Source organism: Labeo rohita, chromosome 6 (genome assembly GCF_022985175.1).
Source record: "Labeo rohita strain BAU-BD-2019 chromosome 6, IGBB_LRoh.1.0, whole genome shotgun sequence".
Taxonomy (NCBI): Eukaryota; Metazoa; Chordata; class Actinopteri; order Cypriniformes; family Cyprinidae; genus Labeo; species Labeo rohita.
In genome coordinates this window covers 18,681,227-18,701,017 of record NC_066874.1, presented here as the reverse complement: position 1 = coordinate 18,701,017, position 19,791 = coordinate 18,681,227, and the positions used below count along the sequence as shown (strand labels likewise).

The following is a 19,791-nucleotide window of genomic DNA, read 5'->3' as shown; positions in this document are numbered from 1 at the left end:
TATTCTAGCAGGGACAGTATGCTGGGAAATAATATTTCACGTCTTTAATACAATTCATTAGGCCTATTCGTAGTGTGCCAGCTGCCCAATAATAGCAATAAGCTTTGTGCTTTTGGTACTTTTAATATAAAACAAAGCCTTAGCTTTCAAATTCTGTCAGTTTTATAGCATAATACAAACAATATTGTGTTTTTCACACTCGTTAATGTGTCAGGACAGATCATTGTATTTATGCGAATCAAAATTTCATTAAATGATACTGTTTTATTTGTGAAAATTCCACAACCTTCTCCGCAAAACCATCTGTGATGTTAAACCTTTCATTCTTCACACATATGTAATTAGAAACAACAATCAAAGGTTCTAAAGGTTAAAGTGGACTCCAACTCGTTAACAAGTTATATTGTTGTCTTTTCTGAGGTATATAACGTTAAGTGTCTATTCACAAGCGGTTTTATTCACGGTATAATACAATAAATGATTGCAAATCATATTTAATGTCTTCCATTCATATTTGTGCTTTGTTGCTTTTAATATAACAGCTCAGCTTTCAAATTCTGTCAGTTTTATCACAAAATACAAATTATAAATGTTTTTTGCCTCTTTATTATAAGATTTATAGCATAATATAAACGTGAAGGAACATCAGAAGGAATAAAAAAAAACATATAGCCTAATTTAATGAAAGAAATGTCTCATTGCAGTCGGAAAGATGACTGATTCACATGCTGCTTAAACTGAGGCGAATACAGCGATCTGTCATGCAACATTAAAGAGCGTGAAAAACTCATTGTAATAGGCATATTGTTTGTGTTTGTATTTTGACTTTATTCTCAAAAAATTTTGACTTTATTCTCATAATTTTGACATTCTCATTATATTTCGACTTTACTATCATAATATTTTGATTTTATTCTAATCATTTTGACTTTATTCTCGAAATATTACTTATACTTAGTAAATACTTTTTTTTTTTTTTTTTTATGTGGCACTAAAACGGCATCATAGTGGTTAAAAAGTATACCAATTTGTATTTTTTTAGAAAATGATCAATCGTTTCACTAGATTAGTCCCTTATTCCTCGGCTGAGATTGTGTAGAGTCCTTTAAAGCTGCATTGAAACTGCAATTTGGACCTTTAACTCGTTGATCCCCATTGAACTCCCCAAAGGGTTGAAGGTCCAAATTGCAGTTTCAATGCAGCTTTAAAATAAAAGTAGTTCCCTCATGGCAACAACAGAGTAGGGAATTGAAATTTCAATAGTTTCCATGTAAAAACAAAGGCTTTTTAAATATGGTGGTCAGATTATATTTAGAACGACTATAAACAGTAAGTTTTCATTTAGCAGATGCTATTCTTAGCAATTTACAGTAGTGACAGTCCTGCTGGCCCACCTAAGCTCATGTGCACACACACACACATTGATCTTCTGTCATGTTAGCGGCTTTCCATTGATTAATGATATTTTTTGTATCCCGTAAACCTTTAACTTGGGACATGCCCCGAAGTTTAACCATTCTGCATTTTTAGATTTCATTAAGATGTTTATTATGTTTAATTAAGCCGTTTTCCTCATGGGGGCCATTGGCTGGAATCACCAACGGTGATTTCAGGCTTTACTGTCCTTGTGGGGACACTTGGTCCCCATAAGCAAAACTGACCTATAAACACACATAAACACAAATATCCAATTAAAATGTATGTTTACTGACAAAATAAGTAGTGTTTCAAAGAACATGCATATTATTGTATCCCACTTTTGACCTAAATGCAGATTTTAACATGTGGACAAAAATGTGACCCTGGACCACAAAACCAGTCATAAGGGTAATTTTTTTAGAAATTGAGATGTATCCATCATCTGAAAGCTGAATAAATAAGCTTTCCATGATGTTTGGTTTGTTAGGATAGAACAAAATTTGAAAATCTAGAATCCAAGAGTGTAAAAAAAAAACAAAAATCAAAATATTGAGAAAATTGCCTTTAAAGTTGTCCAAATGAAGTTATTAGCAATGCATATTACTAATCAAAAATTAAGTTTTGATATATTTACGGTAGAAAATTAACAAAATATCTTAATGGAACATGATCTTTTACTTAATATCCTAATGATTTTTGGCATAAAGGAAAAACAGTGTATTTTTGGCTACTGACTGGTTTTGTAGTCCAGGGTCACATGTAAATTCCTTCCTGTGCAGATCTCATATTCTAAATGATTGCAGAAATGTTAGAACCTCATCTGCCTAAAGCATACATTCAAATACATCTTTCAGATATGTAATTTTCATTCCTTTCCTTGATGTAAGTTGAGATTTGTCAGGATTGTCAGGTCTAGTCAGGAAACTGTATATAATTTACACCGTCAAGAGCAACAAAGAGCATCCAAAAGCCTATGAGAGCTCAATACCATAAGCCTCAGTCTCATCCGCACAAACACCGTGATCATTCTGGCCACTCCTTAATCCTATAGCTTCACACCTTTACGATCCAGCAAAAAATTGGTCTCTTGGGACTTAGTTTACGTGAAACATTCTGACCTCGGGTCGCACATACACTGTAAGCTGCCCTATCCAGAAGTGCTCTTTTTCCTTGGAGACCAACGCAGATTCATCCTAAGACAATCCCAGTGACGCACCACAAAGGAACAGCCTCCCAAAAGCCAGAGGAGAAAGTTAGGACACCCATTAATTGGAGACCTTAAGACTTGGGCTGGCCAAATAATGGCGATAATAGGCTTTGCCGCTACAGAACAAGGGATTTGGAAACAACAGACTGTGCAGGGCATTCACAAAGTCCCAAAATACATTCAGAAGGGGTCTGATCACCAAAAGCTGGTCATGCATATATAGGGTGCCGGCTCATTACCAGCTTTCCGCCCAGTCATTATATTCCCATTAAACAGCCAACAACAAATCATAAGAAGATGATCAGGTCACCCTGTAGAAATAAGTGGTCGCTTTGACTTACCCTGATACATTTAGACAGGAAATGTGCGGTTTTTCATAGCTATATATAGTATTTCTTTAAGGGGTCAGTTACAGATTTTCTGTAATGTATATTCTCAGTTATCATCAGCTGTTGGGCCTTTTATCTGAATATTTGCACTGCTACTGAATTGAATGTCTTTGTGGTTTCATGTAACATATACAAACATGCATCCCCGCCTCAGGAAAGCAGTAATGCAATGCAATGCAATCTCTCTTTACCTTTCTCTCTCTCGCCTTGCCGCCGTTTTTGCATGCTGAGGCATGAACCAATTATTTCACATAAATAGATTGGTTCCCTTCTGCACGTTGTTTATCATTCTGGGTTGGTAAATTTGTTTGTGTCACTATAATTATTCCTCCATGTAATATTTTCAATGCTCTCATTTCATTTTTTGATAAGATGGCACATGAAGCCGCTCTACAGCTATCAACAAGGGTAATTAAAAAAAGTCATCTTATATCTCTATACACCAATCAAAACACAGAGAGGAAACTCCTAAATTACTTCATATTCACATCACCCCGCAATTACTCTAAAATCCTACAGCTATAACGAGTCTCAAGGGCATCAGTGACGTTGCTAAAAGTTATACAGCGCCTCCTCTACAATGACGTCAAATACTGACCCATGTAGGGGAGGATGGGGTAAGACGCCACCCAATTTATTCAGATAGTTTAGAATGATAATGCATCATCTAATATTTTACTAGGGAACATAAAGGGAAATACATATGAAGAGTTCAAATGCAAAACCAGCTAAATCCATCTGACGTCTTTCTTTAAAAAATGCATTTTTATCAGGCTCAGATGTATAGGTTTCTATGTAAGTACCGGTACTTCTGATTGGGCTGAGGCTGATATTTTAGCGAGTTTAAAAAAAAAAAAAGTATTTTATGGACATATAATATGTGTCGAGAGCATTCACTGAGTATCATTATCTCATTTTTGACCGAGATGGCTTTTAGCTGGTTTTGCATCTGAACTCTTCATATATTTTTAGATGAAACATCAAAATCAAAAAGAGCATAGCCATTCAATAAATGTGCTGACATAAGATTTGAAAGTATTTTACGTCAGTTCTAAAGCATGCCGTTTCAAGTCTAAGTTGCTGATTTCATATAACATGCAGAAAGAAAAAGGTAATTCTACTTCCAGTTAACAAGACGTTAATTGGCTGGCTATATCTAGATGTTGAAGGTGCTTTTGTGCACCTGAAAGTGCTCTGCAGGGGCTCTCAGGATTTAGCATTAGCATTTAACATGTCGCAGAAGAACAAAGGAAAATGAGGAAGAAAGCTTTTACACAAAACCTGACCTTTAAATTGTTCTTCCTTGGTTATGTGAGTGGCAATGGTGTCTGCGCTGCAGTAGCAAGTAGCTCATTACCAAGATTATTTGTGCTGTACAATAAAATATAGTCCGAAGAGACTCGTGGAATGGACAATGATGCTACATAACAAGGGTTCGGTGAGTCAGATTCATGAGGATGGCTTTAGGCAGCAAAGCCAGTTGAAAAAACACTTTACCGACCACAACCAGCATCAGTGCAAGGACATCTAGATGCCCGCTGATTGCAGGGAACTCTGTCTCTTCCTGCAGCAAGGAAACTCAATGTGAAATGGAATGCCTGATGTCAGATCTTGGTTGTTGCAAATCAGATGATTGTTAGGGATGACAAAATTTGACAACAAAATTTGTTGGCATGCTTGCTTTAAAGAATTAGTTCACTTCCAGAATAAAAATTTCCTGATAATTTACTCACTCCCATGTCATCCAAGATGTCCAAGAAATTAGGGTTTTTGAGGAAAACATTTCAGGATTTTTCTCCATATTCAATGGGAGTCAATGAGTTGAAGGTCCAAATTCTCTACACAATCTTAGCCGAGAAATAAGGGTCTTATCTAGCAAAACAATCTGTCAAAAAAATATATATGTTGATATACTTTTTAAACAGAAATGTTCTTCTTGCTCTAGCTCTGCGATGCACTTCACACCTTATGTAACAACGTTTGAAAAGTCACACGCAGTTAGTTCTTTGTCTGTGTAATCCTGTTCAAAAATCTAATTTCTCATCTCATGTCATTTTTTCCTCCAACTTCAAAATTGTCTGACATCGTTGTTTTATCCTTTGTAACATTCACTTTCTAAACACTGGGTCGGTACTTCTGCCTACGTCACGCGTGATCTTTCCAACATAAGTTGAGCTAGTGCAAGATGAGCATTTGTGGTTGAAAAGTATAGAAATTAATATTTTTAAGAAAATAACAGAGTGTTTCACTAGATAAGACCTTTATTTCTTGGCTGGGATTGTGTAGAGCCCTTTGAAGCTGCATTGAAACTGCTCCCATTGAAGTCCACTATATGGAGAAAAAAATCTTGGAATGTTTTCCTCAAAAACCTTCATTTCTTTTCAATTGAAGAAAGAAAGACATGAACATCTTGGATGACAAGAGTGAGTAAATGAGTAAATTATGAGTAAATTAAAATTTTGAGTGGGTGAGTAAATTATCAGAAAAGTTGTATTCTCGAGTGAACTAATCTGTTCAAATCCGACAGGCATTTCCTATATATACAATACAGTGTGTTTGTGTCCCAACATTTTTTTTTTGTGTTTTACAGTATGTACACTGAACACTCCTTCAGCATGGCCAAAATAGTGTTTTTTTTATTTAACTTCTGACAAAAATAAGTGAATTGTAACTGTAAAGTACTGAAAAGTACTGAAAACTGGAAACTGCTAAGTAACTGTGAGTAATCTGTGAGTGAATTAATCATTGAGTAATTCATTTAACTGATTTGTTCAAAAACGTTCATTTTTATTGAAGAAGTGACTCCCTTTGTTCAAATATGCCATTTAATTTCATTCATACTACACATATTCAATTTGGAAGCAGATTTTTTAATTATATTTTTTTATTGTAAGTGAGTCACTGAATCATTCACTTAACCAATTCATTCACCACTACTGTGTGTTGCTCCGAAACACAAATGGTTAAAGGCTTATTCCACCCCAAAATGAAAATTGTGTCATTAATCACTTACCCCCATGTCATCCAAACCGGTAAAAGCTTCGAAAGCTACGAGAATACTTTTTGTACGCAAAGAAAACAACACCATAGCACTATTTTGGAGCATATCCGCTGAACGCAAACCACATACGCTGTTCTGTGTCAGCTGTCTCACGTGGCATAAGCACTGTTTTTGTTCAAATCAAAGCGTGAACGACGTAAACAGTGTCGCTCCAAAATGGCACTAGGGTGATGTGGAGGAGACGAATTGTTGAATAAAGTCATTATTTTTGGTTTTCTATGCGAATTCTCATAGATTTGTAAAATTACGGTTGAACCCCTGGTGTCACATGGATTATTTTTCCAATCTACTTGCTACGTTTCTGGATCGTGTTAACTAACTTGCTGTCTATGGGAGAGTCTGTCAGAATGCATCAAAAATATCTTAATTTGTGTTCCGAAGACGGGTTTGGAATGACATTAGGGTTAATGATGAATGACAAAATTTTCATTTTGGGGTGGAGTAACCCTTTAAAGGAGAAGTTCACTTCCAGAACTAAAATTTACAGATAATGTACTCACCCCTTCATCTAAGGTGTTCATGTCTTTCTTTCTTCAGCCTTAAAGAAGTTGTGTTTTTTGAGGGAAACATTTCGGGATTTTTCTCCATATAATGGACTGCTATGGTGTTGCTATCCCAAGTTTGAACTTCCAAAATGCAGTTTAAATCATTTCAAAATCATCCTACATCACTGCAGAAGTACCGACCCAGTCTTTGCACAGTGAACATGCAAAGAAGCTCAAACACCCTTAACAAAAAAGGTAAAAAAGTGATATAGGATGATTTGGAAGTTGAGGGAGAACATGAGAATTTTTCGACATACCCTATAACTGTCATGAACTGGAAAAAAACAGTTCAGGCAGAGTAATACAAGATTAGCGTTCATATTAAAAAGTATATAAATTGTATTATTTTTATGAAAATAACCAATCGTTTCACTAGATAAGACCCTTCTTCCTCATCTGGGATCGTTTGAAGCCGCATTTAAACTACATTTTGGAAGTTCAAACTCGCGGCACCATATAAGTCATATAAACATCTTGGATGACAAAGGGTGAGTACATTACCTGTAATTTTTTGTTCTGGAAGTGGACTTCTCCTTTAATTTTGTTGTGATAGTTGGCAATTTGTGTCAAACATGAACATTACTCACTATTAACTTCTTTACTGAATTGTCGATTAAAACAGAACATTATGTTTTTACATTTTCTATGTATTTTTTTATTTTTTGTTACATCATAGGCTACAGAACAATGATTCTTAAACACAACTAGCTGGAGACTATCTGTCAAGAATCACTGTTATATATGATTAAAAAAAGAACAGAATGGCTGAACAATGATTTCACAGAATAATGAAATAAGCTTTTGCTTAGATTGATCAGTGTCTAAAAAATGTAATCACTGACACTTTTCAACCACCATCTGTGGAAGCTTTCCAGGTGTACCAATCTATATCTCCACATAAATTGGTCAGAAATTATCCCAGATTAGCAGAAGAATGTATTCCATCTCTGTTTAGTCCCTGAAACGCTCTAATTAGATCAGCAGCCCAAAGTGCTCCCAGCACAGGGAGAAAATTAAAATCATTAAATGAGCGGGAGTCCGCCGCATATTTAGGGCATAATTCTATGTGCAGCATGACGTACTGCTGCAGCTGCAAATTGGCATAAATGACCACACTGAAGAATTGTTTATATTTATAAAACATGACATGCAATCTCTCACAGCACTTCACTTTAATACCCTTTGTTAGAGCCAGCTGTGATTGTTGAACACTGTGGATTGGCATGTGGAGGACAGCGGTTTGTATTAGGATGCAGTGGGTAATATAAGTACATGAGAAGCACCTCTGCTAGTGCCAAGGCAGTTCTAACTCTGTTAGGAGACTGGAACTTCTGCTGATACATCAGTCATAAACATTTAAAGGTGGCAGACAGGCGTGACGTCTGGCTATGAATCAGATCCAGGAACTTTGAGCTGACCTGAGGAGAAATGCCATTAAAATGGTTTTCCACAGTGGTGGTGTGGTCATGCAAGGAGGTGCCTCTGTATTTCTAATCTAATAGGGATCTTGGAATTTTTCATATAGAGAGAGAGAGAAAGAGAGAGTTACAGAATTTAGATAGTCCTGCCTAACAGTGACCCTACAGCTAGTTCACTGATATTCAAAAAGTTTAACCTACCACTTGACTTCAGTGTTTTTTTTTTAATAGACTCCCTTGTGAGGACGTCTCCAAACAGTGTCTCTTCATTTCATGGCTGCAGTTTATTTTTGTTACAGGCCTTTCTAAACTGTCTCTGCTCATACAGACATGTCATATTAGAGGTAGCGCTGTGTTTTGTTCACACATAATGGCTATTGGTCCTGAGTCCAGATGATTCTCAATTTGTGGGCAGTCAAAGCTATTCGACATGACTGTTCTCTTTGAATCTGGGGGCAGATCCAGCAAATGGACGGAGCCCTGCCAGGAGCCCAACTAAAGATGCATCAAACAGCCATGCATTATCCACGCTACAGTTACATAATCAAAAGACTATGCAGGGTGCAAGCTCCAGTTCTCCAGCAGTGCACCGGGTTGTCTAAGATTTAGATTTTACATGAGAATGCATTTAAAATAACTTCCTGCATTTGGGTTGATGCAGAATTTATATTTATGTTATTTATTTTTATTTTATTGACCATCATGGAAGAAGACTTAATTTCTCTAAATGCTCTAATACCCCTAAATCTTCAAAATGGAGCTAAACAACATTAAGCAGCTTACAACATGGAAACCTTATTAAACGGTATTTTTTGTGGCAAAACTTGGACTAATGAAATTCCTCCTGCTGTGCAACTGTGTTGCATTTCTTTGAATTGCAGTTCCATAAAATCCTCTTATTTGATTTTAACTTTCAAATTCCAACTTGTGCCTCCAAGATAATTTGCAGATATGATGGTTTACAAATGAGTGAGAATTTTGTGACACAATTTGTAAATGTGACACATTATGCCTGAGATTTTAATTTACATATTGGCATAAAAAGGTGAGATTACTACTGTTAAATCAACTAAGTGTAATTAATTACTTGAGATATTCCCTTTTTGAGAAAGTGTTACAGTGTTGCTGTATAAGACGTATTTTTACTCATTACAGAATTCAGTTCAGCACCAGTGATAACAGCTGATACCAAGCACTTGTGAGAATATTTACATTGTAAGATGAGCTAATAGAAGCATTTCACTCACTACCAGTTTATTTCCACAACTTATTTGCACACCTGTCTCACAAATAATGAGTTCAACTCATGTGTAGTTTGTGTAAACCTTCCTTTCTGTCAGCTGTATTGACTGTAGTCTAATTAGGTTCAACTGTGAAATCTGAATTCATTTTTCTAGCACACAAAATGTTTTACATGTCTTCTTTTAACTTCAGTTCTCCCAAAAATAATATTTCTATCATTAATTACTCACCCACATGTCGTTCCAAACACGTAAGACCTTCGTTCATCTGCCGAACACAAATTAAGATATTTTTGATGACATCCGAGAGCTTTCTGAACCTGCATAGACGGCAACGCAACTGACACATTGCTTCTCAGAATAAGTATTTTAGTATCTGTCTGATGTATTGTTAAACATTTTATGAGCTATTAAAATGGCTTTGGGGTCTGTTAGACCACAAACAAAACATTAATCGTGTTTAACAGGACAGATAAAGCCAGATTATAAAGAGAAATCACGATGCAGGGAAGACTCTTCCCCTTGTAAGGACTGCTTACATTTTTAATTAAAAAACACTTACACTTTATATCAGTCTACTAAGATGTAGAAGTTTGTCTGCAGACACAAGTGTTTTTGGTCTCCATTAATAGCATTAAGTTCTCTGGAGAGATGTCTCTCAGGTCACGTACACACAATGGCACTAGAGCACTAAGACACAATCACAGGGTAGAGTGAATGAATTGAGCACTTCTCGTTTTAAGGATGACGACAGTGTGATTCAGAGAGAGAGATTACTTTTCTTATCTCTAATGGCAGAGCCATGCTAGATTAGACCATCAGGGAATACATTTTATCGAAAAAAGATGGCTGGAAAGTTTTAAGGTGTAAATTGTAAGGGGTTTTTAATAGAACAAGATTTTGCAAAGATGCAGTATTTCATCTTAATGATATTTAATGCAGAAGTCACCACACCAGACTAGAATTTGAAATATAGAGGTGGATGGTGTTTTTTTCAAGACTGATTGTTCAAACTGCTAGATTTATGTGGCCAGATTAGATTTTTATTGCATAGCCATGCAGCTTTAGCAATGGATGTTTCACCATTGATTATATTTTTATGAGGGTAGTCCATATGTGCAATTTAAATTTAAATGTAAAGCAGTAGAATAACAATTAATTAAATTTTTAATTGGAATTAATTAGTAATTTGCAACGTTTTATTAGACTCAGATATCAGAAGAAGGAAAAAAAACAACAGATAAAACAATAGAAAACAACATAAGACATATTTTGGCACTAATTATGTTTTTATGAAGGCACCCCATATGTACAATTTAAATTTAGATGTAAATAAGTAAGTAAAAGAAATAAATTCTGTCATTTTTACTATATGTTGTTTTTAATTAAACATTTTAATTGAAACTTTACAGGCTTTACAGAAACAACAATGGATGGATGGATGGATGGATCGGTAGATGGATGCATGGATGGATGGATGGATGGACAGATGGACAAATGCATGGATGGATGGATGGATAGATGGATGATGCATGGATGGGTGCAAGGATGGACTGACGGATGGATGGATGGCTGGCTGGATGGATGGATGCATGGATGGCTACACTGAAAAAAATGATTCTACAACATCGTTCAGTTTATTTAAAATAATCATTTTCATTTAACACCATTGTGTTAGGTTTCCCATTTAAACAATTGCATTGTGTCAAACTGACTTGAAACAGTTGCATTTTGGTTCAACTCAATATTTTGATTTTGAAAGAACATGTTTCAATTAAGGAGGCCAAAAATAACATTTGATGCTTGTTTAATTTACTTAAGTAAATTAAGTTAATCCAACACAATTTTTTTAAAACCACTTCGCTTAATTCATTTGAGTTGAGAGTACATTAATTATTTTACTTGTGTAACTAGGAAGTGGATTTTCCCTTCCCATCATGCTTTGCACATGGTTGGATAAGGAGAGTAAATGTTAAAAAATCAAATGCTATTTTAAGCATTTTTTATTAAGATGATAAAATTGGGAGACTTGTTAATGTGTAATGTTCTTCTATGTTTGTATTTAAAACAATTTCTGGTATGTTAGTGTTTTTGGGGGTTACCATTGTCGTGAAGTGTAGAGCATGTGCTTGGGTTAAGGACCTGCTAACATGAGTTAAAGTTGTTTTAATAATAAAATAAACAACTACTTTGGGCATGCCATGGATATAACAGCCATCTTATGGCTAATGCCTGAGAAGTTATTTGTTTACCAGTTTACCATGTTTTAATTTGAGTTCAACAAGCATAAAATAGTCACTTCATAAATGTATAAATTTCACTGAAACTATATTTGATCAAATTGAGTTGGCCCAACCTAATTACATTTCATTGCATGAATTTGTTTCTTATGAGTTGGGGTTACACATATTTATTGGATGGAAATCCTGCCCTCAATTAAATTGAGTTCATCCAATGAATTATTTTTCTGAGTGTAGATGGATACATGGATGCATGGATGGATAGATGGATGCACTGATAGATGGAAGGATGCATAGATGGATGGATCCAGCTGATGGATGGATGGGTGCAAGGATGGACTGATGGATAGATGGATGGATACATGGATGGGTGCAAGGATGGATTGACGGATGGATGGATGAAAAAAATAATAGACAGATATTTTTCCATTAATTATGTTTTTATGAAGGCAGTAAAAATAAGAAATTGTGTCATTTTTGCTCTGTTTATTTTTAATTAGAATTGAAATATTACCTTGACAAAGCTTTAAAAAGCTTCTAATGTTGAAACGTTATTCATGGATGGAATGGATGCATGGATGATGGATGGATAGATAGATGGATGCATGGATGGATGGATGGATGGATGGATGCATGGATGGACGGATGGATGGATGGATGGATGGATGGATGGATGGGATGGGCTGACAGATGGATGGATGGATGGATGCATGAATGGGCTGACAGATGGATGGATGGATGGATGCATGAATGCATGAATGAATGGATGGATGCATGGAAGGATTGATGGGTGCAAGGATGGACTGACGGATGGATGGATAGTTGGATGCATGAATGGATGGGTGGATGAATGGATTTGAGCAATGGATTTTTCATCATTATGTTTTTAGGAGGGAACACAATATCTGCAAATTTAAATTTGCATGTAATGCAGTAAAATAACAATTAATTGAATTTAAATGTTTTAATTCAAATTAAAATTAATTAGTCATTTGCAATGTCTTATTAGACTTTTAATAAATTTGTCAAGAACAACTTTAAATGTTGGCTTGACAAATCCTTGTTGAAAGTTTTGTTGGAAAAAAAGTGAAAAGACTTCAAGACTTCAAGATAAAACAAGATGGATGGATGGATGGAGAGATTTATACTTCAATAGATTTTACTCCATTGATTAGGTTTTATGAGGTCACACAATGTAAATAAGTACAATTAAAATTAAACATTTTAAATACACTGAAATTGGTACTGTATTTGTGTTAATTTTTTATTACAATTGAATGAGCGTTTGTTAATTTTAAGTAAAAAAGCAAAATTGGTCAAGAAAAAGCTTGTTCTGAAAAAGCTTTGAAGTTTGAAACTTTATAGGCCTTACAGATAAAGAGAACCATTTACGGATGGATGGATAATTTTATCCATACTTTTGGTTTTGTTATTAGTATATTTGAGAGGTTAATGTAACTGTAATTTCTCTAGACACTGCATTCACTGTGTGAGTTAAGCCAATTCAATTTAACCCATTATATAACTTGGCCTTGGCGCAATAGGATGCTGTCTTCCCCAGGGGAGGCGGTGGTTGAATCCTCAAATGACTGACTGTTCATACTGGCCATACGTCTCTGTCTCTGTAGCGTAGATAAAAGCACTTGACGACAGCCTCCCTATCACTCGCATGACAGCGGTGGCCTCTTTGTGATATCGCACTTCATCACGCAAAGCAAAACTGAGGATGATGTGAGAAAGAATACATTGACGCTCCATACAGCTGCTTTCATGTGTGGCTTCAGGCAGTGTTTCATTTTGCTGTGTGTTGTTGACGCTCATATCAATCTTGTAGCATATAAATCATTGAGCCTTTAAGCACCGTATAGGACGAATAATACTTGGAATATCTAAATATTCTGTCCTGACACAAGTCATTGTTGATTTCACTGTTGTAGGGGAAAGACTCTAGGGCTGCAGATAAGACCGTTGCCATGGTCCTGAAGGAGATACCCAATAAGGCGTCCTCAGAAGGCAAGCCCCTCCTCACGGTGACAAACAAGGTGGGCAGAACTACTGCAGCTACCGCCAGAGTCAAACAGCACATCCGTTCTCGCCGCATGGTGATGATAACCAACGCCAAGGCTTTGACCATCGCATGTCTAACCTCCACCTTTTAGCTTAACAGAAATGTCTCTGCCATCACAAATTTCTAACTGACAGCACAACAGCTAACACAGGCTTTTTATTTCATTCAGAGCAGCTCTGTGGGGTATAAAATTGAGCTTTTCGTATCAGGCAAGGCTTGTCACAGGAAATAGAACGGGGACAATAGAAATGAGCATTTCAGATGGACACATGGGACACACATGGATTTAAATCATAGCTTTAGGTTTAGTGAGGGTGCAGGATTTTTTGCCACAGCCAAAATATAAATCACATATTCAAGCTGAACAAAAAGGAAAACACTTTTTCACATGCTTTTAAATTGTAATATACCTCGTAATCAGTTCAATTTGATATATTTAACATTGTTTTACTAAAGCAGTAAGCCCTGAGAAGCAGTGGTTAACAGCTAACAGCTAAGAGGCGTTAGGTTCACGTCATGCCTAACAACGGCCCTTAGCTGTTATAAATTCACTGTAAACCATGGTTTCACAGGGTTTATTGCTTTTATAAAACGGTTATTCCATATATGTAGTAAGGTTTCACAAAATAAAACAGAGCAAATAAGGTGTAATGATATTAATAATAACATTATTCTTCCGCCAAACAATGTAGTTCCTCAGAAACAGTTGTGGTTGCAACAAAGTGGTTGCAGAGCAATAAACAAATGTAAAAAAAAAAGGTATATGTTTGTAGAATAATTAAAAACAACGTCGAACATGGCTCAGCCAATCAGAATCGAGGACCGGGATTATCCGTTTAATAAATATATTTTAGCAATGCACAATATATCAGTACTATATCAGTTAAGGTTATCAGCAAGGTTATTTTACTATCATTGAGATATTAATTTTTATTAATATTTTGAGGGTTTTTTTTCTGTTTTGATAATAATTTAGCATTTTTGTGTGTTTTTGTAATTTTTCTTTCTTCTTGTTTTAATATGTTTATAGTTTACATTTATATGTATATATATATATATATATATTAGCAACAAAAGTAGTTTTATGGTTTTAGTCTTAGTTAACTTATTTTTAGCATTTTAGTTATTTTAGTAATTCAAATAATACTAGAACATTAGAAATCCTAGCAACTAGCTGAAATAAAAGTGTTATATGTTATTTCAGTCAATGTTTATTTTATTTTAAGTAACAAAAATTGTTTTATGGTGTTACTTTTAGTTAACTATAATAACCCTGGGAATCAGTTAATATTTGATATTTAGTTCCACCTATTTTTACATTTAGATTACTATTGCTGTCATCACCACTCAATAAATTCTTAACATCAATGTAATATTTAGAAAATCTCAAAAATAAATATCCATTTTTCATATTGTTCTTAACAATGTTATCATCTATAAATTCATCTCACATCACAATCAGACAAATTAGTATAAAACTGTCAATTAAAGCAACGTATGTATGTATTTATTTATTTTACTTTATTTATGAGTTTTAGAACAATATTAAAAAATAAAAGACAATAAATGTAAAATAAATAAATTTAAAAAGTATTTTAATGTGTTGAATCTCTAATTCTACATGCATCAATTTACATGATATAATAGCGAAACAAATTTGATGCTGGAACTTTTCTTGCAAATACACATTGTTTTTTAGCAGTTGGTATTAGTCTAGGAATTTCCAATGTCACTGCTTTATAGCTCATCTTGTTGTTGCCTGTGTAGTCTGTGGCTCATTCTGTGTTTTATTCTTTATAATTATGTGTATGTGTGTACATCCAACACTATGTCTGCGTAGTTCAAGTCTGTGTGCTGTATTGACACAAGACAGATTCTGAACTCTTCAATAATAATTTCATAACACTAAGCTTTTGTAGCACTCGACTGGTTTCCACTTTTCCTTCACCAGTCACTAAATGACAGATGATTCAAAAATGCCTTTGCAAAGCATGTAGTGGTTAGTTTTGTAATCAGTCGACAATCAATAGACCAGTGACCTGAAGCCAACAACACTCCTTTGCTTTGTCCATAATAGCGTGAAGGTTAGTTGATGTTCAAATCAGGTGAGATCGAACACGGTATGTGAAGCACAGCATCATTCCTCTGTGTAAAGTCTTGTCAATACTGATGCCAGAATGTTAACAGATCAATACTGTCCTATTTACCACAACGTGGAACCTATAACTTCAGTCTTGTAAAATAACTAATGGTCCAAACAGTAAGTTGATTTCACCAGTAAAGTTTATTTGGGTGTCATTCAGGGGTTTTTTAGATATTAGGATATTTATAGAAAGCCTGAAAAACGTTCTGTTGAGAAATTGCCGCTTCTTAGTCTCTGTGTCCCTAAACAATTTAATACTGTGGATATTTAAACACCTGCTGTCACTAAATTGGAGAACTTAATGGATAAACTCTTTATCTGAAGAGAAAGATTTTATAATTAGCCAGGAACACTGCGTGAATGACATATAAGAAGCAGCGTTTTTAACTTGATTGAAAACACTTAGTCATTGCAAGAACCAGGTGTTCTTATTTGTACTTCTGCTTGTTTTTCAATATTTGACATGCTTGTGGTTCCAATATAATATCAATTATGCACTATGCAGTTAATTATACTGATCCTACACACACACTTTAACACCCAAGATAAAATAGTACACGTCTTCAACATGGATTTTACCGCCAACTACCTCTGAAACTCTTCATACATAATGCAGTTGTGTATGTTCGTGCTGTTATTTATAACACTAATAATTGCCTCACATGAGCTTATACCTCCCTCCATAACTCTCCCCCTTAAGACTCCCGCTAGCTAAACTGGTTCCAGGTTCCCTTGACAACAATATCTTGGAGTTGCCACCAGGAGCTAAACCCACATGACACAATTAGTCGAAGTTTTCCATGACATAATTCAGGATTTGCCCTCCGGCTCAAACACAAAGACAAAAGTGAGGAGGTACAAAATGCTTGTGTTGTGATAAAGCGTAGCTGAGAACAACTGAGGAAAATTCCTTTTCATATAGATAAAGGAATTCCTGAGAAGTCCATCGTCATTACTTTTTCTCACATACCCATCAGTAAGTTTATTCTGCTTTACAATTACTGTACGATTCGCCGTGTCTTGAAAGGGTAATCAGCATTCACAGGGCTAAATGTAGCTCCTCTGCGTATCATGGGAAGATGGGACATCAGAAGCACAATGAATCTCAGAATAGTACATTATGCACTACATGAATAATCAAATCCTAATTAAAGCTACACTATGTGACCTTGATGTTAAAGTCTTGGCTGAATATAATGTTGCAATATTCATCGTTTGAGTTTATAGCGAGCCTCATGACTATATTTCAGGCTGTCAATCTTTTCTTTTACTTAATAATGCTTTTATGTTTTATCTTCTGAGGGACAATTGTTAATGCATGAATTCCTTGCAGGAATGCGTGTTCAAAATGTAAGCAGAAATATTAAAATGTTTTCAATACTGTAGGTTTAAATTAAAAAAAAAAAAAACCCAAGTGAATAAAGGCATCATGCTTCTGGCTATTATTATTCTGTGACTATATCTATCACTCAATCATTCAATCAAACGATTTGTGAAAACACTGATTAATACAGGAACTAAACACCACTATTGGTGTTGCTCAGAGATGTAGCTGTTGATTCTGCAATCATCTTTCGTTTGGAATTACAAGGAACTTTCAATAATTTGTGTAAAATGTAAGTATTAACTTAAGAACTATAGCACTCCTAAATGTGCGTGCACTTATGTTTACATGCAACCTACTCCAAAAATTCGAAATAAAACAAAACAAAACTACAATAAAAATCATAAGAAAATGCATTTTTAAATTAACTTCGCTGCTTTTTTTTTCTGAATGCAATGACAGATGCTGTGCACGTGCAGAAATTTAGTTTGAAATTTATACAGTTGTAAACGATTATTTTAAACAGATTGCAAAGTTTAGGATACCTATAAATAGGATGCCTATAAAAAAATAGTAATATAAATTAAATAAATAAGTGCATGAAAACATACTTAAGCAACCTGTAATTACCCTTTAGCTAGCGTTAGCTTGTTCATCGATGCTGTTCTGCCATCTATTGTTTTTATAAGTTTTATGTAAATTACACGGATAGTAGTAAGTTTTACAGGGCAGTTTAAATGAATTAATTCTCTTACCTTTCTAACAAAAAGCAACTTGGGCATCAAAATTTTCTTCAGCATCAAATCTTTCTGCTGTAGAGATGTTTACTCTTTTTTTGTCTTTGTTAGTTTACTCTCATTTTCTGTCTTCTGGCTTCATGCGTTTGTTGCATGTAGGTCGTACAATAGTGGTTATGCGCAACAGACTTCCAAAGACTATAGAATACCCTTAAAGGGACTTTAAGACTTCCTAAACAGACTGCGAAAGGGCTCCCTACTTCCGGTTCGCGCGTTCTATATGGCTTGTTAAATATGAAGCTGTTTTACTCAAGATGCCTTTAAAGTAGACACTAAAGATGATCATAACCAATGTCCATCACGTATGTGGATTGATATATAAATTTTTTTTTTAATATTTATTATTTTCAGTAACATTTATATATAAAATATAAAAATAAAAAATTTAATAAAACGTCAACAATAAAAAAAAAACAGCTAGAGCTAGTTTAACGGATTACCTTAAAGGAGAACTCCACTTTCAGAACAAAGATTTACAGACAATGTACTCACCCCCTTGTCATCCACGATGTTCATGTCTTTCTTTCTTCAGTCGTAAAGAAATTATGTTTTATGTGGAAAACATTTCAGCATTTCTCTCCGTATAATGGACTGCTATGGTGCCCCGATTTTAAATGCGGCTCCCAAAGGCGGTTGTAAACAATTCCAGCCAAGAAAGAGAGGTCTTATTTAGCATAACGATCGGTTATTTTAATGAAAATAATACAATTTATATACTTTTAAATGCCAAACGCTCAACTTGTCTTACTCTGCCTGGACTGTTTTTCCGGGTCATGGCAGTTAGGGTATGTCGAAAAACTCCCATCTCACATTCTCCCTCAACTTCGAAATTGTCCTATATCACTGTTTTACCTTTTTTGTTAAGGGTGTTTGGTCTTCTTTGCATTTTCACTTTGCAAAGACTGGGTTAGAACTTCTGCAGCGATGTAGGATGATTTTGAAATGATTTTTGAAGTTGAGGGAGAAAATACGGTCATATTTTTTCGACAAACCCTAACTGTCTTGAGCCAGAATAAACAGAGTTCAGGGAGAGAAAGGCAAGACGAGCATTTGAGATTAAAAAGTATTTAAATTATATTTTTTAATGAAAATAACTGATCGTTTCGCTAGATAAGACGCTTCTTCCTCGGCTGGGATCGTTTACACCCGCATTTGGGATCATTTGAAGTCGCATTTAAACTGCATTTTGGAAGTTCAAAATCGGGGCATTATATCATTCCATTATATGGAGAAAAATGCAGAAATGTTTTTCTCAAAAAACACAGTTTCTTTACGACTGAAGAAAGAAAGATAAACATCTTGGATGACAAGGGGGTGAGTACATTATATGTGAATCTTTGTTTTGGAAGTGGACTTCTCCTTTAAAAGTCCATTGATATCGGCATTATTTAATATGGTTATTAACACATTCTGCGACAAGTGGAAGCGATGAGACTTGTTTTCCGGGTTTGGTGACTTTCGACATATACCCTATCAGTACAGGTAAACTTGTTAAGCACAATAGAGGGTTTGCATATAAGACACGGTTTGGTCAGTTACCCAGATGCGCGGCCATATTGGAGATAAAGGGATGTAAACAACAATTATGAATTATGAATTATGCACGGGTAATGTACTACTGAATACATTGTTCTGCTAATTTATGCTGTCTAAACTATGGAAAAAGCATATGGATGCTGCTAAATCATATAGAGAAAGACTCAGTAAGGGTGCAATATTTTGACTAACTAAGGTTAATAGGTGGTAAAGATATGTACGATATGTATGTTTTGGCAGTCTATAGTACTCCAAATGTTTTTTGCCGGTTTGACTGATTAGTACAGCCCAAAACATGATAACAATTGACCATTTTCAGCACCAATAATCAGCAAAATTTCCGTTCGGTTCAGTGGCATTGTTTTCATTCAATGCTGCCAATATGGCCATTTGATGACCCGTT

At 35.1% G+C, this 19,791-nt stretch overlaps 1 protein-coding gene across 4 annotated transcripts in view; it reads left to right on the top strand.

The window, feature by feature from the left end:
* Positions 1-19,791, top strand: part of pex5la (peroxisomal biogenesis factor 5-like a) — a 99,847-nt gene that overhangs the window by 35,532 nt on the left and 44,524 nt on the right. For 3 of the 4 annotated variants that reach the window (XM_051112123.1, XM_051112122.1, XM_051112124.1), the window contains exon 2: positions 13,458-13,562. The exons of the other annotated variant lie outside the window; for it this stretch is intronic. In XM_051112123.1, coding sequence (XP_050968080.1) covers positions 13,458-13,562 — 105 coding nt within the window. The remainder of the gene's footprint in view (positions 1-13,457; positions 13,563-19,791) is intronic. 4 annotated transcript variants of the gene reach the window in all.